This window comes from Vanessa tameamea, chromosome 16, assembly GCF_037043105.1.
Source record: "Vanessa tameamea isolate UH-Manoa-2023 chromosome 16, ilVanTame1 primary haplotype, whole genome shotgun sequence".
Taxonomy (NCBI): Eukaryota; Metazoa; Arthropoda; class Insecta; order Lepidoptera; family Nymphalidae; genus Vanessa; species Vanessa tameamea.
The window spans coordinates 5,790,657-5,817,441 of NC_087324.1; the positions used below are offsets into that span (position 1 = coordinate 5,790,657).

General features: G+C 32.0%; 2 protein-coding genes across 3 annotated transcripts in view; both read left to right on the forward strand.

The window, feature by feature from the left end:
* Nucleotides 1–315: 315 nt before the first annotated feature.
* Nucleotides 316–708, forward strand: LOC135193703 (uncharacterized). The gene has a single exon (XM_064217378.1). It carries the CDS (start codon nt 316–318, stop codon nt 706–708), a length of 393 nt encoding a protein of 130 aa, XP_064073448.1.
* A 3,078-nt stretch (nt 709–3,786) lies between these two features.
* Nucleotides 3,787–26,785, forward strand: part of LOC113393970 (ADP-ribosylation factor-like protein 4C) — a 56,906-nt gene continuing 33,907 nt past the window's right edge. For both annotated transcript variants that reach the window (XM_026631118.2, XM_064217268.1), the window contains exon 1: nt 3,787–4,256. The gene's annotated coding sequence lies outside the window, so the exon portion shown is untranslated. The remainder of the gene's footprint in view (nt 4,257–26,785) is intronic.

Consider the following 26,785-nt stretch of genomic DNA (forward strand, 5'->3'; position numbering starts at 1 on the left):
GGGCCCCGTGGATTCAAGGGGGCCCCAGCTAAGTCAAGTCAAAGTCAAAAATAGACTATAATACGAAAGAATCCATAACTTTATTAAATTAAACAGATCGTACGGTTTGCAGCCCTGCGAGTTCTGCAATTAATCAAACCCATTTAATTAAATTCATTCAAGTCTACGTTCAGATATGTCTTAGGTGGGCTCCTGAGTAGAGTGACTGAGTATTAGCCCAGGGCCCCCTAAACTTCAGGCCTGACGACAGTGGAGGCGATCCGTCCCCACTTGAGTCGCTGGGTCCAGAAGAAGAACGGCACACTCACCTTCAGAATGACACAGGTACTTACCGGGTGCGTACACGGATGCTTCGGTAAGTACCTGCACGGAATAGCGCGGCGTGAGGTTTCACCCTCCTGCCACGAGTGTGGTGCACCAATCGACACGGCGCACCACACCCTGAGTGAATGTGCCGCGTGGGGGCCCCAGAGGCACTCCTTGGCGGCGACTATGGGCGGAGACCTCTCGCTGTCGAGCATCGTTAACGAAATGTTCGGCAGTGAGACGTGCTGGTCGGAGATGCGCTCCTTCTGCGAAAACGTGATGTCGCAGAAGGAAACCGCGGAGCGGGAGCGGGAGGAGGATGCCGCTGCAGACCCGCTCCGCCGAAGACGACCGAGGAGGAGGAAGAAGCGATACGCGGACCTTCTCCCCCCGCCTCAATAGGCGCCGCAGGAACCAGGGGGGTCGCAGTACCCCGGGAATCCCCCCTAGGTGTTTGAGGCCCGCATAGACGGGCCGACCGTCAGGGCGTCACGGTAACATACGTAAGCGATCCCGTGGCGCCCGCCGAAAGACGGAGAGGGTACCGCTGGTTTTTTAGTGGGTAAACCCGGCGTACCTGGGCGCACTCGGTGTCCAGGGCTCCGGGGAGTCCCACACACCCCCCACTTTTCATCACGTGGGGGAAACGTGTAACGCATTTTTCCAGCGAGAAAAAAAAAATAAAGGGTCCCCTACACTTACGGTCCGGCTCTGTATTAGATTACAATATAACCTCATTAAGATAAGGATAACTCAATGTCACAGAGAAGGATCTTTGTGTCCTATATCCTTGTCCTGTGCATGCTAAAACTACAAATACCTACCACTTAGAAAGTATCCATTTTATTTCCTGGTTTTCTTGTAAGATTGATGATCAAATTTGTCTTAAGATTGTCTCTGCAAGTGTGCGCGTTGCTTTTAAAGAATAATACATCAACGTCATTGGCACTTAGGAATGTTTTCTTGGTTAAACAAAATGAATAAACTTTACCTACATCTATTTTGGCTTTGGGCAAGCATTGAGTGAGCCTCATTTCGTCTTCTGGATAATCATAAATATTTTTAATGGCGTCAAGTGAAATAATGTATATAGAAAAGTTTGTTATAATATATTTTATAATAAAGCCACGTTATAATTCACCCGTTATTTAATTTTTCATAAAAAGTAGCCGCTCATTTATGTCTGGTATGTCAGAAATAATAACCTATGTAACATATTTTAATTAGTGAGACCAACGGATAAATCATTTCATGGCTTGATTTAACTCTTCTATCTACGAACTGTAATCCAAATATCCTTTAAAAGTCGGCTGCACGAATTTTTTAAACTTTATTTTACAAATTTAATAATCGTACACCTACAACTGATTGAGAATGTGATTTATACCTATAAGAAAACTTAACAGAAAGTGTTTATTTACATTTTTCAAATATAGTTAATATATACCTAATACAAAAAATACAATATAAAAAAACGTCTTTTAACTCTACGAAGTACTGGGCTTAGTCACGGATTGCTTGCGATACTCTCCAATAATTGTGGGTCACCTTTACATATATATTTTTTTCTATTTTATTAGACGAAGTTTTGTCACTTAGTGACTATGTCACTCCTGTAATTTTTTGCTTTAATTAAATACTTAGTTATATAAGTACATCGACTATTTATAAAACTCTCTCTGCTAAAGTAGAAGCAAGTATGCTATTACAGAGTCCAATATCATAGCATAATCTCGGTAAAATGTATTGTCTCTGGGCTGAGTTTCGTTCACATTCCATCAGAACGTGATATATGTCATAAATTTTTTCACAATCGGTCCAATTTGGAGAATCTATTTTACCCATTAAATGTAAAAATCTATTCGACGGGATGTGACCGGAACGCAGCCTCAACAAACAGACTAAGTATTCCCTGGTAGTTTTCACTTCATCAAACCATGGGCACCGAAAAGGTTCACATTGTATTGTTTTATACCAAATACCTTTCGACAACGATCTTTCGTCAAAATATTCACGCCATTCCCGTCTATACATAACCATTACATCATTTATGTAATCAGAAGGCAATGGCAAACATGAATATTGGATATCCTCAACTGAGACTTGTCGTGCTGCTAAGTCAACCTTTTCGTTGCCTACTATTTCGATGTGGGACGGGTTCCACTGGATAATTATAGATATATCGGCAAGTTTAATTTAACATATACTGTCTAAAATGGAAATGGCTACAGGGATGCCTCGAAGTTTCGAGAGTATCTGAGCCAAGTGACGTATGCTACTTTTGGAATCAGTATAGGATTACAAAGTTGCCATTTTCTATATCGAGATCAATAATATATAATAAAGACTCAGAAATAGCAATTAATTCACAATGCATTATGGAAATATTAAAATAAATCTTAAACTTAACACATAAATGTAACTGGGGATCCAAAATGCAAAAAAGTTCATATTTGCAGTTTTTGAACCATCAGTATAAGTCACTTTTAGATATTGTAACAGTTTTCTCATAACAATAAATCTCTGTCTAAAGACCCTGGCGCTTTTCCACCACGGTTATCTTAATGGTGCTCTAGCAACCACCGATATTTCTGTTCTTATTGAGTTCTCTGAAATTAATCATGACCATGGCAAGACATATTTTAGACTGACTCTGTTTTCCTGAGAACCTAGGACGAGCGGATCCTATTGTAGGGCGTGATCCTAGTATTGACACATTGACCTAACCTCAAGTCAGGAAAACAACGTTATAAGCAGAATTTCCAATAGAAAATGTTTAAGGGGAAAAGGAGCGCTAATATTTGCCTCTAATTTCATATTAAATATAAAAAAATGTTAAAGTTTATTAAAATATACTCTCTCGCCTTAACTATATACAATAAAATAGCAGATATAAGGAAGACTTACATAACAAATGATATTAAAAGAATTCATTGTTTTTTTAAGCCCATTTAAACATTTCTACAAAGAAACCGATTGTAACATCCGTCGCCATTAGGTACAGATAGGAAAGACGTCAGCAAGGCGAGACAGCAAAAATAACGTCAGAAATACCACAACTAACAACCGACTACTTGTTTTGACCAAATAAAAAGGGGATTTTTTGTGTCTATAAAATGTACATTTGTACTAAAATGGTACTAATTGCTATTAATTATTCCGACAAGACACTTTTTTTAAAGTTTTCTCTTATAAATTTAAATGACGTTAAACTATTGGGTATTATAAGTTTAATTAAAACGATACTTCTTACTAACATCGTATTATTGTGCTTAGTAATCTTGTACATTTTTAAATGGTGTTGCAATTTTTATGCCTGGTTTCATATGAAGTCCATTCCAGGTATATATTCAGTGCATTGACATGCAACGACTTAAAAATAAAACCATAGTGGTTACCTTGCTCGGACGGCCAAAATCATCGGGTTGCTTGCGAATGCACCCGAACGGCAATCTTTACTCAACTCGGTCCGCCGCACTCGCCGCTCGTCTCCCGTCTCCCGCCCGCGAGCGTTCAGTACGGAGGTGTCCGCGGGCGAGGCGGCACGTGCGGTGCACGCCTCGCTACATTGTATTGTTTTGGCTGTGTAACCATTGTTTTATTCCATCCGAATGTAATCAATACGATATTTGAGTGTAATACGAAGCCTGCATTATTTTGTTTGATAGTGCGGAATTGTGCAACGACAATAAAGTTCTTATCTACTTGGATAAGTACACGGTGGCTTATTGACAAGTGAAACTCTGATCGTCCCATTCATATAGGACAGTTTGTGTTTTGTTGTTGAACCGTAAATGTGCAGTGATCTTTGCTGTTAATAATAGCATGCAAATCAATAACCAAGTGGATGCCCAACTCCGAGCTGCGAAGAGCTCTTGCCGTGCGGTTTATAACACGGTTGAATATTGATTGGTCCAACCGGGATCACTGGAAACTGCCGTCCCGTTACGGTAAGTAAACAAAAGGATTCGAACCATATAATAACAAGAAATGCTTTTAAATCAACTATATACTTGTAATAAACATAATGCAATACTGCCTAAAAATAAACATGAGTAGCTAAGTCACCGCAGATAATATACTTAGAAGCAATGTAATGATATATCATTTTATACAAACTTTAATTATGTCTGCCACTGCTGATTTTACAAAGAAGTTTTTGCTTTAATACAAAACATTTCCACGGGTTAAGAATAATAACGGCATATTTTAAAATTAATTACTATCCTTTCATTATTTAAAAAATAATCCCGCTTTATAATGAGGTTTCATTTAAAGCGACAGTTTTAAAGTACTAGCTTTTCAACAAGAAGATACAAAAATAACATCATCCGCCCACTACAAACTGCAAGCCCGACATTTCCCTCCACTTCCATGATGTTTTCCTCAATTTTCTTTTCAGGTCAACTTTACGTGACCTCTTTTACAATGACCTTGTATATACAGATAAAAAATCATGAATACATCATCATATTGTATAAAAAATATGTTTATACGATTGATCAAATGCTAATGATATAGCCTTACCGCGTTATGAGAAAAAAATATGTAAAAAAGGTGTATCGGTATATTTTTATTAGAAAAAAAATTACATCATTTTAGAATAACAATTGTTTTCTTGAAACTGTGTGTGAGAGAGATAAAAATATTATTACGAAACAAAGTAGGACGTGAACATGACTTACTAATAATTTTCGAATATAAAATGAAGCTAAATAATACAGAATTGATATAATGTAAGTTCTTAAATCAATTGAGAGACGTACAAGTAAAACTAATTGCCCTCAAAACTGTCGGTCGTAACGACCCCTATGACAAATAGTTGAATGTCGTATAATGGGAACTTGCGAGTAATCAATAGCTGATAATCCCTTCAACCACAATCGAAACCGGATTTAACTTAAATATTTCAATACGACGAAACTTGTATGTTTACGTAATACGTCGAATAGTAATAATAACATCGAAACCCAAAGGTTCTCTGCATCATTAGATTCTTCGACAAATGACTATTACTGTTGATAATTTGTTTACAATATTCATTAATTTAACTAAACATTAATATACAATCAAATATACAAGTCACTGTACAAACTTCAATAATACTCAAATTAATTACCTACTCATTAAAACATTTTTATTATTACATTATTTATTGAATCAATTCACAATCGATTGTAAAATTTTATATTATTAATTAAACAAGGCGCATTACAAATACTTTGATAAAAGTCTACATCATCATCTATTAACAAATATAATATCATAAGTTTTTTATGATTAAATATAAATTTAATATCATTTGTTAATTTATAAAATAAAATCGTTTTGTTTTATTATCTTTTATTCAAGTATAACCGTTAGGCAGACTGGCAAATGGGTCAATTATGGTAAGATCTCACTACTACCATATAAGAAATACCTATTAACCATCTTTAACATCGTCAATAATCCAATCTAGGGATTGAGATGTTATGTCCCTTGTGTTTGTTATTACACTGGCTTACCTTTCCAACCGGAACACAACAATGCTATTGTTGTGAAACGTAGTACCTACACAGACGGACTGGCACATAACCCACCAATTTTAATAAAATAATTCTGTACTTAATAAAAATGTCTATATTCAATGTAGTTTTATTAAAGTATTGAAGGGATGCTCTTGAATATATAACTCGAACAATGGCATTGTTGTCCGAACATATTGCAGGTAGAAATCTCAAAGGTTAAGGTCATGGCATAGCTGTCTAATAATATATGTGAATTGCCTTATAATAAAAGGTTCATTAAATAAATTAGGTTGTTTCTTGGTGTATACCTTTACATTGATTTTTATGTTGTAAAATGACAATTCAAAAGTATTTAGAATAACCTACTTGAATAAGAATATTGACTTTGCTCGTAAATCAAAAAACGATCAGTTATTAGCGTGCAATAACAATCCGTTAAATATAGACCCGGCGTGAATTGTGCTAAAATTTATTATTATGAATACCCACCCTAAATGTTGTGAGATTTATTTCTCTTCTATTGAAAAGTCCTTACTCCACAATGCTTTGTGTAAGAAATCTGGAAGCGCAGTTGCTAAACACACCTGACCGCAAAGAGGAGGGAACAACCAGTTTCGTCACCTGGCCGTACGCATTCACTGCAGATTCAAGACGTGGATTTAAAAATCAAGCAATCCAAAAAATATAATATCTTTCAGGCCTTTACTCACAAGTGTATCCTTGACCCTAAAATTCTCCATATAGATTATCGATCACAGAATACTGCCAATGTTCGGGCTTAGGCCTGGACTTAAAGCGCCTAAATTTTAGAGGCGCTGATATTTGTCTATTCTTAAAATTAAAATCGGTTGGATTTTTGTATACTGTTCCACTCTTTTTAAAGCTTGATTTTCTGCGTATATATGTAATTGATTAAAATGGAACAACTTATTCAAATAATAAAGTGCGTTAATACTAAGACGGGAACACACAGGACAACTTCTAAAACCTAAAGTCGGCTTACCAGTAATACAAAGTATCTTATTATTTTCTGTACAATGATTTTAATGGCAGTTATGAGAAAGGAAAGTGCGATCGAATAAGCAATTGATTATGCGATGTACAATTATAGCTCTCATGAAGCAGCCTGTTAATTCACTCGCTACACTTTCATACAAGTCAGTCACAACAGTAACCTCGACGTTATTTTATTGCCTTTATAGTCGATGCTTGCTTTCTACAATGACTGGAAACTTGAAGAAACGGTAACGTATTAATATCCTCTTCCGAGTTGTGTGAAAGTTTAGAATGACTTATAAAAAATATTTCTATAAAGTCATCGATTTTCGTAATGTTCCATTACAGGTTGCGTCATTGTTTAATTTAAACTACATTATAGTATTTACTTCCAAAAATGAATTTCGCCATCCCATGCATAGTCACACTATGAAATAAATCTAACATTTCTATAGGAACCATTTCATATCAACCATTTCTGTAGGACCTTCCCTAAGTTTTGAATTTATTGTTACAGAATAATTCTAGAATCTCAATCTAGCAATTGGAAATTTTGCAGTTACGGCTTTACCTATAAATTTTGTATAGTTGGTGATTAATTAAAACTATACTATATCTTATTCTTTCCAATGTCAAATCAATAATGGTAGAAAAAAAGAAATCATTACATAACTAAACACCGCTGAACAACCTTTCCGAGAAAGGTCATTATTATACCTAATTTTATTTAAGTTTTTCTATAAAAACTTTTATAATGTTGTATATACAACATTATAAAAACTACAAACGGATGACGGATTTTTCGACAAAAACATCAGATGATTGTCTGGGCTAGCAAACGCATTGTAGTGTAACTGTATTAAATAAATATATTAACATAATATTGAATTAGTTTAATTATTTTTTGACATTTTGTGTTTCGTTTAAATATTTCTATTATGTCTACTCAATAATTTTTCTTGTTTCGGTAATAATAAAAAGATGTATTCTGTATAAATACATATTTTATTACTTGTTGTTAACGAACTGCTATGCTTCATTATAATGATTTGACATTTTGAAAGATTAATGTTTGTATTATTTTCCTTGACTGTATTATCATCTATACATTAATAAAAACTATTTTTTTTTTTAAAAAGGTTATCTGAAAAGTGGATGCACATGTATTTAAAAATTTACAACCAAATTGAAAACAGAAATTCAACATGTTCATTCACTATTTTTTTTAACAATTTAATTCTACAATAGTTACGTTAGCAATCATTCGTTATCATAGAAATATAAAAGGGTATATGTAAATAATACCTTTACAAATGAAAAAAAAAAAAAATTTTAATCATCTCCTTTAGAATTAAAAATTTTAATATACGACCTTTCGTGCCAAAAAAAGGTATATTATTCTTGAATCATCCCAATTTTAAATTTAATCCCAAGGACTGCATTGTGGTCGGAAATTCCAAATAAACCCATGATTCATCAACGAAACCATTATCCCCTCATTATTATTATAACTTAAACGGTAATAAATTTAAACAAACCTTAATGTATCCTTCAAGATTTTTTATTATTATTGGTATTTTAAATTAATTGAATTCCGGCTGACGTTTAATCTTCACTATGGTCGCCAGCATTACAGCAAAATTAATAAAAAAAGAAACAACAAATTTTATATTATAAACTCTTACTCTAAATATGTTTTAAGTCATTATTAGTTTAACAATGTCGTGTCTCCTGCTTACGTTAAATCAATGAAGATAGAAAGAAATAAATCAGTGTTTAACTAAACCCAACGTTTATAAAGGCCGTATATTTCTTAGTTACTCAAAATAACATAACCGCATGGCGGTGCTCGTTAACGATGTTGAAGAATAAAGATATCTGTGACCTTAATCTACTTTACTTTGAATTCGTTATTTATAACATTATATGATGCAAGCATTTAAAGTGTTCTACACACTTCTGGTTCGGTCTTCAAGGTTTTCCTCATGATAAACACTTACTTAAATCAAGGCTACCGAAATAATTTTTTTTTTTTGTTCATAAATTTATATAAGTTTTTGGAATTCCAATAATTCTGTAATATCACTACGCATATACCTCACCAATTAAAACGATGACACTGCTATAATTATTTATATTTTTAGTATTTCTTTTTACGTAACTTGTATATTTGTATTCGTTTTACAGTACTGTCTTTGTTCTGTGTTATTTTTATACTCGATTATGTGTTTATGTAAGTCAAATAATTTTGTTTGACGGTTACTTTAACGGATTTGAAATCTAGCATTTTTTATCTTTAATACAATACCACTATAAAAACTTGTTATCTTTTATTAATGTCTTATTTTGTGGTTAGCTTTAAACCATAAAGTATAACTATGAATGTTCTTAGATTTACTATTTAACGATATACTACATAATGCTTATATAAGATGCATTTGATTTCTGTGAGTTGATTGTCAAAGTAGTAATTCGTGTAACATTTCAAATAATTGAAATTATTATTTTGAAATAAGTGATTGTTTAAATATAAAAATCGTACCCACTTAAATTTCATTTCCTCAATAGATGGCCACGTACGCATATTTTTCTCATACATTTTGGTGTTTTCTTTAAATCGTCGTCAATCAGCCTACAATGTTCTATTAGCAATGTTGGGACAGTACAACAAGACAACGACCTAACTAAAATATCTATCAGTGAATTATTTTATTCATACATTTATTTTCACATACTTAACATCGCATGTAATCTTCATGAGTATATCAGAAAAAAATGTACAAAAATTCTGCGCAAAGGCGCACTGTTTCTTTAAACAAGCTCTTATCGCTTTAAGCTATCTCTCACAGACAACCTTTCATGAAAAGAACATTGAAAGAGAACTATCTATTTCATTGAAGTGAAGATTCAAGAGATTGAGTTCATCGTTTCTATATGTTATGTTTTTGAAAAGAAAAACTTCAATTCTGACATTTGGCTTGCATGTTTTTTCCCAAAATAATCAAATACACAGAGGTGTTCCGTTATTTTTGATTTACCTGCATGACTTTTTTCCAGGCAGCATCACAATCTAAATTTTAGGATTACGTTTGACTCTTGAACGTGAACTGAGTTCCAACGCGTTTTTTTATCGATATAAATATTAAATACGAATATGTGTATATATGCGATATTATTTCATTTCTATCTTTGAAAGCTGTTTCGTTTTTCAAGCTGGCGGCGTAATAATGAAAGATATATTTATAAATTGAACGTCAATTAAATGATAACATGTAAAGTGACCCTCTAAAGAGTAACCGGATGAAAAATTACTTATATAATTAGGCCGTGTTCCTACGCAGTAGCCCACGCTTCTTTCTTATAAGACCTACAATAATAGGAGCTACTTGTAATGTCGCTTCAATATATTATATTTTATTTTAACATGAGGATGTGGTGGTGCGTCAAGCGTACTGAAGACCACCGTAGTGGTATTAAAGTTAACATTCAGCGCAGTGGTAGCCAATTTATTTTTGTTTCAAATATTGATATTTGCACGCAACTATTTGTGAATAAGGAAAATATACTTTTTGAAAATTTCTTTTCGGCAACCGGGTTGTGTGCTGAGAAATTATATTCTTCCATCGCAAGCAAGCAGCCAATAAAGTAAAAAACTCTTTTTCGCAACTGTCCGAAAGGGAATTTGTTGCATTAGGCAGTGTAATGCAACAATTAATTACCGTTTTAAGGTACCATAAGAATAATAATAATTTTACTTAAAATAAATTTCCTTTTTCTTTGTTGTTAAAATATATTTTTATTGTCTTTTTATGGATAATAAAGTTATTATTTGCTTTTTGTTATTTTTAAAAATTGTTCTGTATTTTTTTGTTACAGAACAACATTCTATCAATATTTTTTTACATTTAATTAGATAAACGAACGTAACACAAACAGATTAAACCATAAACTGTTGCATTACTCCTAAATAAATAAACCATATATCTATTTAACAAAGCTAATTTGTATTCATAGTCATTCCCTGAATCATTTTAAATTTATGTAGGTATGTAGTCACTGAATTTATATATACCCGTATAAATTGTTTAATGTACCAGCAACCCTGTGTGGGCGATTGAGTTACTTATTAAATTAAAAGTCACTAATCAACAGACAGCAACGAAACTGAAACTTAATACATGATGAGCGAATATTTACGAACGAACGAACTTGCACACTCATTCACAACATTCGTTATATAAAAAAATAACTAAAATAAATAATAATACACGTTGATTATATAAATGATAATCATCGTCCCATAGGACTAAGTTTTATTATATTGAATATTATGCATTATATATTAGATAATTGTGATCGAGGTAAATACAATATGTAGATACAACATGATTGCTTCATGTTGTACGTTGTAAGATTTTCTCATAGTACAGACTTTTATATTTCTCGACGTAAACACGCACAATATTGATTGAATTGATAGTAAAGACAAATTTGTATTATAAAGACAAAATAATTGTCGTACATACATTGCGCATTTCTTGTGCACTTGTGAGAATACTTTTGAATCTTTATTCTACAACATTAAATGCATGTTATTATCGAGAAGAACGACCAATGAACTCAATAGCTTTGACAAAACACAGGGTGTGTTTAAAAATAATCTATTTACATTTATTTTATGCCAAAATCCCATATTTTTTTTAAATATGCTTGCCGTTTACCTGAATTTAGATTTTTTTTTTATTCATTTATGACATCTATGTCAACGGTTTATTTTTAGATATGTACCAGCAAGTTGTGTTCTCTATTGAAAGAAGCTAATTTAGCGCGTGAGTAACATCAGCATCATTCTATGATCTCTTATACACTTATTAAAGCTTTAATAATTATATTTAAGGGTTTTATTCAGAAAAGCAACGTAACAGAAACTTTTACACTAAGAGTCCATATACTATCGCTTCCATAAAGACATTCCTAATTAAAGTTTGCCGTGGACATGTAACATTTTAGTTTTAGTTAAAAATATACTACGTTTATAATAAAAATAAACAAAATGTCCAATAGAATGGTTTGGATCGTATTCGAAGACGGATTGTTACCAAAGCAAATACTCTTGTTCATTTAGTTTGACATAGTTATTACTCAAATGAAAATAAAAAAATGTAAAATGTATTAAGTTAATTTTTTTTTAAATGAACTTCACCCGAAAATTACATGTAAGATCGAATTTTTGCACAACAGTACCACAAATTGTACCATATGGATTTACATAATTCAAAAGAAGTAAAGTTAATTTAGTTTGACACAGTTATCAGGCAACTGTAAATTTGCCGCAATACAATAAAGCAGTTACCAGTATTAGTCCTATTGGTCACGTATCGGGCACAGCGGTAGATGGAATTTAAAATGTATTAACAAATATATTTCAAATAAACATATCTTAATCTTAATCACAAAAAAAAGTAATAGTGTATCCATTTATCTATACTAATATGTTTGTCTGTCACGCCAATGAAATAATGAAATTTGATGTAGTAAGCTTGAACCCTAAGGCAAGCATATGATGATGATGACCAAACCCTAAAACGCTAGCAAAGCTACACGCGACAATTAGTTCCCTATATAAAATTAATTCCAGATGTCCTTCCATTAATAGAGATTTAAAATATCCAGAATGCAAAGTTCTATTACGTTCCATCCGTCAAATGGTGCGTTCATCAAATATTATCATGACTTCGTTTTCATATAAATATGTACATACAGTAAAACCCGGAAGACGCGATAGTTTGAGGAGATGAGATGCTGAAGCGATATCTACCGACGACTTAAAACAAAGTTAATGTGTAATTAAAATAAAATAAAAAAAAATAAAAAAAAACCTGTCATGATTATCGTTCAAATGATAATTGTCGAAGTCTATTAATCTTAAACAGATATACCAATATTAATTTTATATATAAGACGCCGGCACATGTTTTTATATGTACAGGTGACCGAAATAATCTTTTGTATAAACCCACTAAATACAAGAGCCCCGCTAGCTTAAGCCGACTAAGAGTACTTTTGGTGTCAGTAGGTTATAACTTACCTTCTATGCGCGTAAACATACTATGGTTTAACTAATCGCAATACTAAAAGGTCCTAACTGACCGATCAATGCCAACGCTCGGGCGAAACCGCTTAACCTACAATCTTATTATGTTAATTGTTTATTTATTACACATTTTGTATATCGGAAGGAAAAATAAAGTTACTAATAAAACAAAATTAATTTGAATGAAATCTAAACATTATAGTTTAGAACAATTCAGACTTATTTACAATATCTTTTGCTAATATTATTCATTTAACTACCTATCATCGTGTAAATTGAATTTTCATGAAAATTGAAATTTCACCTAAAATTAAATTCGATAGTAGCCTTTGACATTCGAGAGCCCTTGTCAATTTGGCCTTCGTAATAAATTCGACTGAACTGCGCAAAATTTTGGCAAAAGGTCACATTATAAAACTTCTTTTTTTTTAACTATTTGAATCCATGAATATTTAAATCCATGAATATTTATAAGCTATATAAAATACGCATCGAGTCAACGTGATAGCGTATATCAGAACAAAGGACAAACAAAGGGGACAGACAGGATACCCATTACAATGCATACTTATAAATATTGAATATACACTTAAACGTAAGATTTTGTTTGTAATGCCATCATCCCATTCTACTTTTTTAGTGCCTAATTCAATTATAAGGTCTAGTACTCGCTATATAATCAAAAGTCAACCGTAATTATTGAAAATTTGAGAAAAAATTCTATGTTTCGAAATAAGTCGAAAGATAAAAGTAAACTCCTTCAAAATAAAAAAAACAACACCGTACCGAGAAAATGATAATTAGGTTTCATAGTAATGTTTTGCTTTCCCTATTTATAAGCACATATTTAGAATAAACGAGCATTCAATGTAATTCTAAAAGAAACTACAGGATAAAAAGATTTAACGAAGGTTTTAATATTATTTTGATAATGTCTTTGTGTGTGTCGATATATTTCATCAGCCACTCTCAATTCGATTTGGAAGGAAAAAGGATATGAAATCATCTTTACTTCAGTCGTAAAGTATACCTTAAGGAACGTTAAATGATTTCCCGCGAGCGGAACGACAATTTCTACTGTAAATATCTGTCTTCACTTCGACTTATCAGATAATACCGTGTAACATAACTACTTATGTAAGTTATCTACACTAACTTGTGAAACATTTAAAAAAATAAGACGATAATTTTTTTTCAGTTAACAACTTTCTATTCGCTGCCTTTACCTCGTACACATCCGTTCTTATTTATCTATTCTCGGAGTTCTATTACATTTATAATAAGTATTATATAATCATCTCGATAGACAGATTGTAGGACGACCAAAGTATATTGAACCATTCATGTAATTGGAAACTGTAATAAAATTTATCAAGGAAGGATCTTAAACCTACGTTTTCTTTTACAATCATTATTTATTATCCTACGAAAGCACTTACTTTAACGTTGTCAATTACATTAATTTCATCGTTACGAAGAAAAAAAATACCAGGTAGTCCAGTTAACAAGTCTCTTCAATAGATAGGTATTCAATACAGTAGATCCTGTTCTCGATATTGCCTTTTCAGTATATGCTTTTAAAATAATAATATAAAGATTAAAAACCATCCGCTAAGCTGTCTCGAGTCAAAACTGGACAAGAAACGGATCGTGAAGTTCGAAATAACTAGATAGCTCTGTTTGATGAATCCTTTACTCAGATTAACAGTATCAATAATCTATATTCACTTATATCGTAAAATATAAGTAAAGGCCGTAATTGTATGTAAAATATTACGAGTCAATGAAAAACTTAGATTCATAGTATCCATATTAATAATATTACACACAACCTTAATGTCAACTAGTTCGATAGTGTTATTTTTGTAATAACTTATGTATGCAGACATTGATCAAACTAATGGACAGGACGAAATAAATGAACAGATGTCCATATTAAGTCGCCTTTCCTGACTAATTAGAGTGTCAGTCACGTTGCTATGGGAAAGACGTGTAATTAATAAAAGTTAACTGTCGTTAGAGCGTTCCCTCGCTTAGACGTGGGTTCGAGAAAAAATATAAATAATCCTGTATCATTAAAAACAAATACTAAAAATACTCAATATTAATTCGTATCAAGTTTGATTTTGTAAAACGAATAGTTGGATGTTTTACTCATGCTACAAAACACCAATTATTTGTTATTGAAACATATTAAAATATAATAGCCTTCTCTTTTATTAACAAAGATAACATGAAACACGACCTCTATTATTATGTTTATTTTGCACGAAAACTCAAAAGGTCGATGTAACGTTCGCTGGTAATCGTAAAATTAATTAACATTCAGTTGCATACTCTTAGAGTCACGTCCACACTCATGTGGTCGACGAGACCAGACTCCATTATGTACTTCCATTCACGAATGCTCGTTAAATAAGGTATTTACTAGTATTGCAAAGGATTAAATTGCACGCAATGCGGTTAACACATGCGATCACTTTCAAACTAACCTAATACAATTGTCAAAAATATTTGTCTTATGTAAAGAGGGCACATAAATATTTCTTGGTCGTCATATGTGTCGTGACCAAGAAAAATTCCATAATTGTACTCTATCTCGAAGGAGAGATATCCAATATAATTGCTTAGACCATTAACATTCCAATTGTAACCGCTTACGTTACTTTCTCAAGTGGGTGGAGTTACCTGAGAATTGTTACATTTTCATATTAATTTCATGTTCCAAAATTAAAACCCTTTGCTGAATCTCTCCAGCTATGTAAATATCGCCTTATTTGAGCTTGCTTATTAATTTAAATTTAAAACATTTTACATCGTTCCAATTTATTTTACATAAGCTTGTTTGCAAATTCACTTACGTTCCTTTTAGCATATTTTTTTTAATGTAAAAACAGGATAACATATTTTTCATTGAATACGTTTTTTTTTATCTATAGAAGGTATCCTCCAGCACAATAGCTTAGTGAAAAGCCGATAATGGAATTCATGAGGGAAACCGACGCCACGCTCCACTCATTCATGTGTCAACGGTTCGCTTAGAAACAAGAGGTTATCGATCTAAAAATATGAAAGCTTTCCTCCTGGCATTGTCTTAAACGACCGAGTTAGGAGGTTGAAGTACGTTGAACGTGTTCGAGTAGCAGCAACGGATTTCGTACTACCGTCCATACCATTGTGTGTTCGTCATTTCCTTACGGTAAAGTACTTTTTAAGCCCGTACTTTAATTGTACGACATTTTACGGTATTTCTATTGTAAATATATACACTTACGTCCCACTATATACATATATAAAATCAAAATTACATTTGCAACGCCAATGGCCTCACTATTGTGAGACATTCAAAGATTATTTAGATTTAACACAAAAATGTCAGCAAATAAGAGAATTATTAGCGATATTATAAGCTTTAACGCGCCAACTGTAAATTATAATAATTTATTATGCTACGAGTATAAATATCATTGATTTTATAGAGATTAGTTAGAGGTTTATAAATTATTGCAAAAATGATTCAGTTAGGTTAAAAATAAAAAGATGAAAAGCCGAACATGAAAAGAGTATGTCCGATCATAAAAAATTGCCACATCGAAAAGAACCTTTATGAACGTGTTTCTGTGAAAATATTTTAGGGAATAAAAATATTGACATTGAGTTTGTTCAAATCGGGATCGACGAGGGTAGATATTTATAGATTCAAACCCACTAAGACTCGACCGCAGACGTCCTTAGCCTATCGCCAGTAAGAATTTTAAGACATTAACATGAATGACTGGCCTTTGAGGAATTTACATTATATCGCCAAGATCATAAGACGTTTGACGACAGCAGCATATGGGCGGATCTGACAACATTGCTTACGGCAATCCGCCAAGAATTCTAACGTTTTATGAAGATATGACGTCTTATTATTAAAACAGTAAGAGCATTACATATACTAATGACGGAAAGTGATTATATTTTTTATAACTTGACGCTGTAAAACACCAACACAGAACTACAAATTAAACTTTAAAAGATACGTACATAAACAAATATTACTAAAGGTTGCCTGTACCTACCAATGCATTCAATTATGTACTCTCGTAATGAAAGGGCTTAACAGTTATTGTGCTTCCTCATAGCTTCGTGTCATTTTAAAAGTAACTTAAATAAAACGTACATAGATGTTAAATTGCGATGTTAATAGCAGAGATTTATTACTTTTGACTTCAAAACGGCACTCTTATTTTGCCATGGAATCGCGTAATAGCGTGAGACTACGCTGCGTTCCTTGAAGAGACTCTGAGCATAATCGTTACGTTCGTATCAGATAGTTGGCACGTGTGAAGTGTAATTAGTCATGGATTAGTCGGCTTCAATCATCGTAACTCTTTTGCAGTGATTACTCTAATCTCTAAAGGTCTAGTCACACTAATCTTATAAAAAGTTTATATGCTTATTGTATACAAATATTTGTTATTGATAGTGGTACAACTCTTATTATTAAGTTGATAGATTAGTACCGTTACAACTACAACATAAAAAAAGAAATAGTTATTTTCAACACTTGTTTACGCTTCTCATAGTTAAAATTACTCATTATTAAAAATAGAACAATAATCTTTATGTATATATCTATATATGTATATATATTTATGTCACAAATCTGGAATATGTCTGTTTAGACACCGCATTCATTTATAACCTTAAAAATTGCTTTGAGATAAATGTATAAAATAATAAAGAAACGGATTGAACTCGAACGAAAACAAGGAATTCTTTTACCAGGAGATAATCACCATAAAGAGAAATAAAAGTTATTTTCGTGTGAAGACGACATACAATTTATTGCTTTGGCCGCATTTGATTTCGCAACCAGTTTGAGAAAATTCGAAAGGCAGTGCAAATATTTGTATGACTTAATTCTGTCTCAAGTTTCCACAGTCATTGTCCGTGCGATGTATCTTTTCTATTGTCATGATTTACGATTTTCTCAACTTATTTTTAAAATATTAATAATATATATGTATATTATAGTCCACAGAAGAACCGTCAAGGAACTTCGTAAAAGGATAATCCTTTTTTAACGTCAAATTAGATACATATGATATGTGACTAGGTTTATATATAGGTTTAATTATGTACACTGTACAGTGTATAACAATGCTTAAAAAATTGCAAATAATTGCTGCGCTTGTCAATAAGGCACCATTTGAATCATGATTCAGTGAATCATTATTATATATCGTATTGGTTTAATTTCTATTTTCAATACAAGGAAAAATAAATAAGTGAGTGAGCAATTGTATGGTTATGTAAAAATAAATAAAATACATTTGAATTGAATGTTTTCGAATTTGATTCACATTAAGCTTACTAATCAATTACAATTGTTTATATAACTGCGATAGTGAGAACAGGACTGTTTTATAGTCGCTTGGGTAGAATAAGTACAATAACGTCGTAATAAATATGTATAAAATAGCTCGCTGAAACAACCAATCGGATACACATCACAAAACAACCGCACTCACCTACCGCTAATCCAAACATTTCCTTTAATCCTACGTAGCAGGCAACAGGCGTACAGTTTCATCCCGTCATGACCTACTTTCGAATTCAACCCTCTGATGTCAATGTTTATTGATTTTCTAGGTTTACTCCGTTTCTGTTCTTATATGAAATATATTGTTACGCATTATTGTATACAAAAAAATGTTTTATTCATTACTTAGCGTACACACGTAATGGTAAACTGATAATTAGTTTTTGTGTTTTAGTTTTATAAATGTAATCGTTTGTAGAGTTTGAATAATAATGACTTAAGTGGTTACAATTATATATAATATACGTGTATATAGTATACATATAATAAAATATAAACATAAACAGCCTGTAAATTTCCCACTGCTGGGCTAAGGCCCCCTATCCCTTTGAGGAGAAGGTATGGAGCATATTCCACCACGCTGCTCCAATGCGGGTTGGTGGAATACACATGTGGCAGAATTTCGTTGAAATTAGACACATGCAGGCTTCCTCACGATGTTTTCCTTCACCGCCGAGCACGAGATGAATTATAAACACAAATTAAGCACATGAAAATTCAGTGGTGCCTGCCTGGGTTTGAACCCGAAATCATCGGTTAAGATGCACGCGTTCTAACCACTGGGCCATCTCGGCTCGGAGTATATACATATATAGTACGTTAAGAGAAACTTCAAACATAAATCTAAGAGTGACTTCATTCACAAGGTTTTAGATAAAGCTATGTGTAGACTTATGTAATAGTTTATTGACTCATGCATATAATGAATAATGATATATTTGTGTAATGTTTATTTAGGCTTCTTGTACGTGGCGCCGCAGCCATACCGGCGCCGGACCGCAAGCTTATGCTTATGAATAAAAACCGCATCGCTGCCGCACCGCAATTTTGTTTACATAATTTTTACATTACATTAATATTGCTTACATTTCGTCAGTGTAATGTATCCTAAGCAGTTATTCACAAAGGCATTGATGTGATCATATTATATGATCATCCGTACGTATTCCATACGTCTTCGTAATATCTTATTTCTTTACAAAGAACATGAAATTCAGTCTTATGGACTAATACACGACACAGGTACCTTTTACCGCGTCTTGCTTTTATTACTTTGTTTTCGCCATTCTTTGTCTATGGTTAGTTCATTATAAAGTTATTCGTCTTTTTGCTTAATGTATGATATTGCTATTTTAATTATTGTAAAAAACTTATGCCGGCACTTTTCCTTATAAATAATGGAATTTTGCTTATTTGATTTCGTCACGGCTGCGATCAGTCGATAATAATCGATCGGTTATTATTGTCAAATATGTATGAAAAGACTGCCAAAGTTTCGGCTCTTAGAAAGTAAATAAGTATAATAATTATACGCTCGCTAAATATACGAGTATCTATTTTCTTTCCCTCTGTAGACAGTTTATATGTACTAAAATCTCGCTAGCTGCTAATCTGGTTTAAAAGCAATTACTGTAGGCGAAGGAAACAATATTTAATACTCGATATAAACTTAAGTACTTGAGGTTCCACGAAATGAGATTTTTGAGTTTGGCATTAATAGTCTAAATAACAAATAGCTAATGTCAATATGTTTTTCAGTGTTTGCGCTACGTATTTTTTATTTTATAATGCAGAATTTTGTTTCAGCGGTGTCATTACTTTTACAGAAGCCAGAGGTAGTAAAATAAAAACCCTTTTATATTTTATATAACAAGACAGACAGATGTGCTTTTTTATTTAGCATACCAAGACACAAAAAAGACTACCTGTCATTTGCCAAAGTAATGTCAGACACGGTGTCTAAGAGATGTATTTTCCACTCTTTCCCTTTATATCGGGTGGAGTAAATAACCCGGACAGGTCAGCCAAGGCCCTAAAACCAGGACTAATAATTAATGATTCTTATAAGACATTTTATATTTATTTATTTGTATTATGAAGGCAGATAGATCAGACCGTGTGATATGTTTTGCACCAGACACTAGCATTGTAAGAACTATAAACGTGAATCTAAGAACTCGTACCTCTTGTGAAACGACACTGGCTTACTCATTATTAACAATACAGCAACATAATATTCACGTTTAGCGGTAGAATTATTATTGACGAACGTGTGGTACACATTCAAAGAGGCCTCCACAAAGCCCTACCACAAAGTAAAATAGCTATTAAAAATAGGACTATTGTTAACTAAATACTCGTAAACAAATCTATCAGATTTGAAAATCACAATAGTGCTAATCAAATCTGTAACATTTCTCATAAATCAAGATAAGATGAATAGTATTCGCTTATCAGCAATAAAAAGTAACATAAACTGTTTAAAATACAACGCTCTGATTGTTATAACGATATCTAATATCCCTTTTGTGAATACAAACAAAAGCAAAAACCACGAAAATGATACAATGCTTATAAAACTGTGATATAGTCATACATAAACATTACATATGTATAGAGTATTGTGTTTAAACAATAGCTGTGAAGTAACGTCTATTCGCTAATCTCATACGATTTTCATTTACTGATATGTTATTGCAAATCAAGTAATGAAAACAGTGGCGGAAATCAAGATTAGAATTAGACTATAAGCCTATCATTTATGAGCCCATTTTCGGAGAGGATCTTACTGCGGCTATTGGCTTTTACTTACAAATAGTTTTATATAAATGCTACGGGATATCTATATAATTCAAAAATATATTAATTACATTTTTACTTTTCTAAGAACTACACTATTAAACATTGTAAAACATATTAAATCTATCTCTATATGATATATACTTTATACACGTTTAACTCAAATCAATATATACTTCATTCATGAAAGCTCTTTGTCGGTGTCGAAATGTATATATAATATACATAGAGTTTAAATTTGTATTATATTATGCAAAGCTTCGTGCCTGCGAGTATATCGTTATATAATTGTACGTTCGAAAATTTCACGTGTGTATCTTCTTTGTAAACCTAAAACCTATTCATGCTAATTAATATACCGATTTTGAAGTAACTTTAAATGCAATGTGAAACTTTTCGACTACTTCAATATTGCAGCTCTAACATCGTATACCAGAGAGAAAGAAAGTGTTTTTTTTTTTTAAATTAACTTTATCTAAAAATACATATAAACTTTATGCAATTTCAAAGAGTACAGCCTGCTTGCATTTCGTACATCTACGCAATACCGATCTCATTAGTTACATGAGCGAGCACTACACTACTAACGAATCCCCGAGATGACTTTTATAATTTCACGGTAAAATCTCCCCAACTGCACTGATACTACGACATATTTTTGCTAAATTACTGATAGATAAATATTTAAAATGGATGTTGGAGCCTGTTTTCATTTCTTTTGAAGTTTTAAAAATATTTACCATTTTAATAAAATCCTCAGAACACTTATTGAACATATTTATCAATTAATACCTGAAAAAACTTTTTTCTAACTAAGAAACTTATTTTTTAATATCGTTTTAAAAATGATATCGTCACGTTATATTGTAAACGTACTCCATATAGATCCCCTTTTTTCCTGTATGTATATGAGCGTATAAGTAGATTGTATCGCTTCCGGACTCTTCACAATGATCGGTCGACCGGAAGCTCGGCACGTGCGACTGTCATGCAAAGAACCAGCCCGTCAGACACCATCACAGATAATGATACAGCTACCTATAAATGCGCGTGTACTGATTTAAGCCAATATTTTAACGCTCATATTTTTCACACCTATTTCTCTCTTTCTGTCATCAGTAAATTAACATTGGAAAAAATGAGACAAAGCATTGTGTAACTATTCTACATTGATATGATAATTGTTATGTTTATTACATTATAAATTAATTCAATGGCAATGAAAAGAAATGAAAAATTATACTATTTATGTTCAAATCATATCTTGCTTTTCTTTTTTTTAACTTATACATTTTCACAGAGTTCTAAATAATTGTAATAATTATTTTTTCTTTTATTGGGTCAATATATTTATAAATATTACGATTCATTGTATAAAAGTATTTTTTATGAAAATTTGGCGTCTAGGTTCTATTTTTGGTTGACGCTGAGGTTTGTGTTAGATATTACATTTTACTCCGATAACATGTGGAGCTTATCTTATCATGATTTATTGAAGACATTTGCAATCGAGATAAATCTATACGAAATTGTGTTACGTAAAACCTTAACAACATATGGTTATATATATATCTTAGAACATATATTTTTTTATCTTACTTTTCGATTATATTACTGTACAAAAATAAATACCGGAAATTTGGTCATTCATTCTTTTTATATAAACAATTCTTCACAATTTTGATATCCTTGCCTCTTGTGTATTTTTTTATTGTTTGGATTGAATTAATATTTGATATATCATTTAGGAAGGTTGGATCAGTTAACCATAAAATAAATAAATCATAATATGAAATACCAATATTTGAAAAAACTTTGCAACTATGCGAGTTTCGTGCCGTTTCTTCTCGATAAAGGTTGCTTTCCGAAACTGTGGCAGAGTTGAAATGTTGCCGATTCAAAAATTATTTCAATGAAAAATTTAATTGAATTATCCATTAATCCATTTGATTTTGAATAAATAAATGCAGTGCTACCATATGAAAATAAATTAAAATGTGAGGTATTGAGGCCCTAGTTTCTGTACTATGTTTGAGTCGTCAATGGCGTAAATTGCAGCGGTACCACAGTTTGTTGGCACTTTTTGTCATCCACCCTTTTAAATCAGCGATGAGAGTTCTCTTTGTCCAACGTGTTCCATTGACTGCACCCTTATGAATGTTTCATTGTTAAACCGCCATTGACTAACGCAATTATATGGAAGGATTTATGGAAGAACAGTTTTTACTGTGTTCTGGTTTTATATTATAATATTGTGATACTAATTGGAGTACAAATCTAGAATTTTATAAAGCCAGATAAACCGTTGTGTTTTATACTAATATATAAAACACTTCAAAATGTCTCGTTGTAATTGTAATTAGCTAGCTTATACGGCTGAAAACCTTGTTCAGACTTCGAACCCTGCGTCAAGTAAAAGAGTTTTTATCATGAAATTCTTACAAAAGTCTAGTCTCAGTAAATTGATAATATGTACGTATATGTATGTACGTATGTATGTATATTTTTCTTCGATCTCATCGCCTTATCATTGGACTATGAGTAAACAAATAACTAGAAAATACATCTGTGTTTTGACCAACATTGGTTTTATATAACATCTCCAGCGCAATTATATAGTATTTAGGATTACCTGCTAATTATTATTATTATTATTATTTACTGTAACATGTTGAAAGTATGAATAGTCTACTAATGATAAATGCCTACATTATTACGCGACTAATTAGCACTGTATAGGGTCGAGCCATAGTATTCGGAAACATCAAACAATTCTTAAAAAACTGTAATTGTTTAAACAGTTAATTTACTTAAGACACACTAATATATAATTTTAGTTATGTTTTAAATACAGCCCTATAATAAATATAGCAAAATAAAGCCTTACATAAGTCTTATAAATTACTACATTGACCTTAGGAAACTTGACAAATTTTATAAAAAATTATATAAAGTTCATATATATGTCCTCCCACCTTAATATATATTAAAAAGGTTTTCCTTTTTATTTTCAGAAATTATGTGTATTTAGATTTACATATAAACAGATTCAAAATATAAAATAGGTATTGTGACAATTTTCTTGACATTTGGGCTTCAGAGTCGGACTTACAGGAGTCGCATGCATTTCAAAGCTATGAGTTCCAGCGTATACGCTGGAAGCGTATACTATTTGAAAAAGGAGGAAAGGACTAACAAATGAATAACCAAACAAAATTCCTTAAGCGTAAAACAATGTATCACTCTTTCTATTTAAAAACATCAAAATATTATAAACTACCTTTAGCCTATGTCCTTCCCTGGGTCTCAAACTATCTACGTAACAAATTTCACTTACGCATTTATAATATTAATATAAATTATTCCTATTTCGCAGTATTATAAATCATTTATTGATTATTATTCATTCACACGAGCTTGCGCAAAGCTCGCCTCCAAGAGTGTGATATTAAAATGATACATTACCATTAAACCGTAGTGTGCAAACGGTACAGGCACAATGAGTCGCCTTTTTCTTATCAAGCTTTTCTTTATCTTCGCGTTTTCTTCCATAACCGTAGCTGCTTGGTTGATATACGCGAAGTCAACTAGTAGGTATCTCCTCTAGATGGAACGGCGTCCCTTATGAAGCTTTAAAAAAATAATCACGCACGAACCGAGATATACCAGACTAGACTCATCCTCCTTAAAAGGAAAGAAAGAGGGCCGATACGCTTGACTTTTTAATTTTTTTATAAATTGGTTTAATAAATATATTAGTATCTGTCTTTAATCTACAGATACGGCTCTAACCAATTTAACAACAATATTAATATCATTAATAAATGTTTTGAGTTATCATTCTATTTTTTGTGGCTCTTATTTGTCCCGATATGTTATTATTCTTGCCTATAAAGGGCAATGACATAATAAATAGTAGAATGAAGATAGACGCTTACGATTGTACATAAGTCAATTTAACTTGATCATAAATGTATATGCCTTAATTGAATTATTGAAAGTAATATTACTGAAACGATTTATTTATGTATGTTTAGTAAATATGATATGTATATTTAACAAATAATATTAAAAAAGCATCATATTCAAATTATCATTTATTTAATAAATTTATATAAAGGTTGATTCAAAGGTTGTTTGTTTGTTGAACAAAGTATTTCTTTTACCTTTATGTGTATTAATATAACAAAATACTCTTTTATTTATAGTATTTTTTTATTATATCAATAAGAGACTACAAAAATATTTATATTATTTCATTTGCTAAAGTCATAACATATTCAACAATCGTTATTTACCAATTATGTAAATCAGATGCCGGCTTATATTAGGAATAACTTTTTAAGCCGTGGATAAAGTTCAAGATTAAAATAAATGTCCTAAGGTACGAGCAATGATACCCTAACACAGATTATTATTATTATTGGGTGTCAATTACGTCACCCCGCAATATTGAAACGAGATGCCCCACTGAATAACCAAAGATTACGGAAACCCGGGCAAGCACCGCATTCATGTCCTTAACTTTTTTTAAATAATATTATCTCGTGTTTAACGTGTTCATTAAAGATTATCTGAAATGAAATATTCCATATTCCCTTTCAGATCATACGTGAATGATCTGAAACGGAATATGGATGTGTGCGATGAGAATCTGTCCGATGTGTATCGACGCATTGGAGCAACGTGATCAAATAAGCTCCAAAGTCTCCCATTTGCAAGCTGTTACCGTGACATTGGTGTTTGACTGATCTCGTTTTATCTCGAATGTCTGCTTCGATCCTCAAAGGGTTACTACATTTATAGCGCAGCCAGCTTCGGTCATAAATCTAAAGTTAAACCCACTGGTAGCTTCTTTTGATTCTATAATTATAAATAGTTGATAGCGTTTTATTTTTTAACATGTTTATGTTTTCAATATAAATCTAATTTCTATATTACTATTTTTTCTCGTTTTATTTTTATTTGTCTTATAAGCTTTTTTTATTATTGTATAATATTAGGGATTCGGCACGGTTTCACTCGCGTTAAGCTTTACTACTCCCCCGTGGGTCGTGGCGTTATAGTCTAAATCGTTATACGTTCCTCAATAAATGGGCTAGATAATGCAAAAAATTATGTTTACTACTGTACTAGTAAATCCTGAGAATAGCGCGTTTAACAAACAAAATTATTTCGGTCGTATAGTATTCAATTGTACAAGCAGAACTTGTCAGGCATACTTTTGTATCTTTCTATATACAGGAATATCAATTGTCTTGGCGATGGTTTATGCAATATAAAAGTTTATGTGTGACGTCATCTAGGGCGAGTTACAATAAAATAATGTATAGCATAAAAACCTCCATAAAATACATATTTGTATAAACATTCATGGCGATCGGTCAAACGGTTTAGACGTCCATTAATTTCGAACAGATATATACCAAAGATCAAACAATCACACCGCCCCAACAAAAATAACAAAAAAAAAATGGTAATTGTTTTAACTATAACTCAAATGTTGCACATAAAGATTCTTATAAAACAAGACTAATAAAAGAATACGGCGAAAAAAATACACGACTACTCAAACAAATATGTTTGAGTATAATTTTAAATGCATCGCATATTCATATAACAGTACTACAACGTACAAACATCCTTTGATATGAAACGACCCTCTACAAGATCTATTTTCTCTTCACCCGATGCAGAAATTCGATCAGT

Bases quoted from the DNA above. Each gene is read 5' to 3' on its own strand.
- LOC135193703 (XM_064217378.1), top strand. From the start codon at position 316: ATGACACAGGTACTTACCGGGTGCGTACACGGATGCTTCGGTAAGTAC.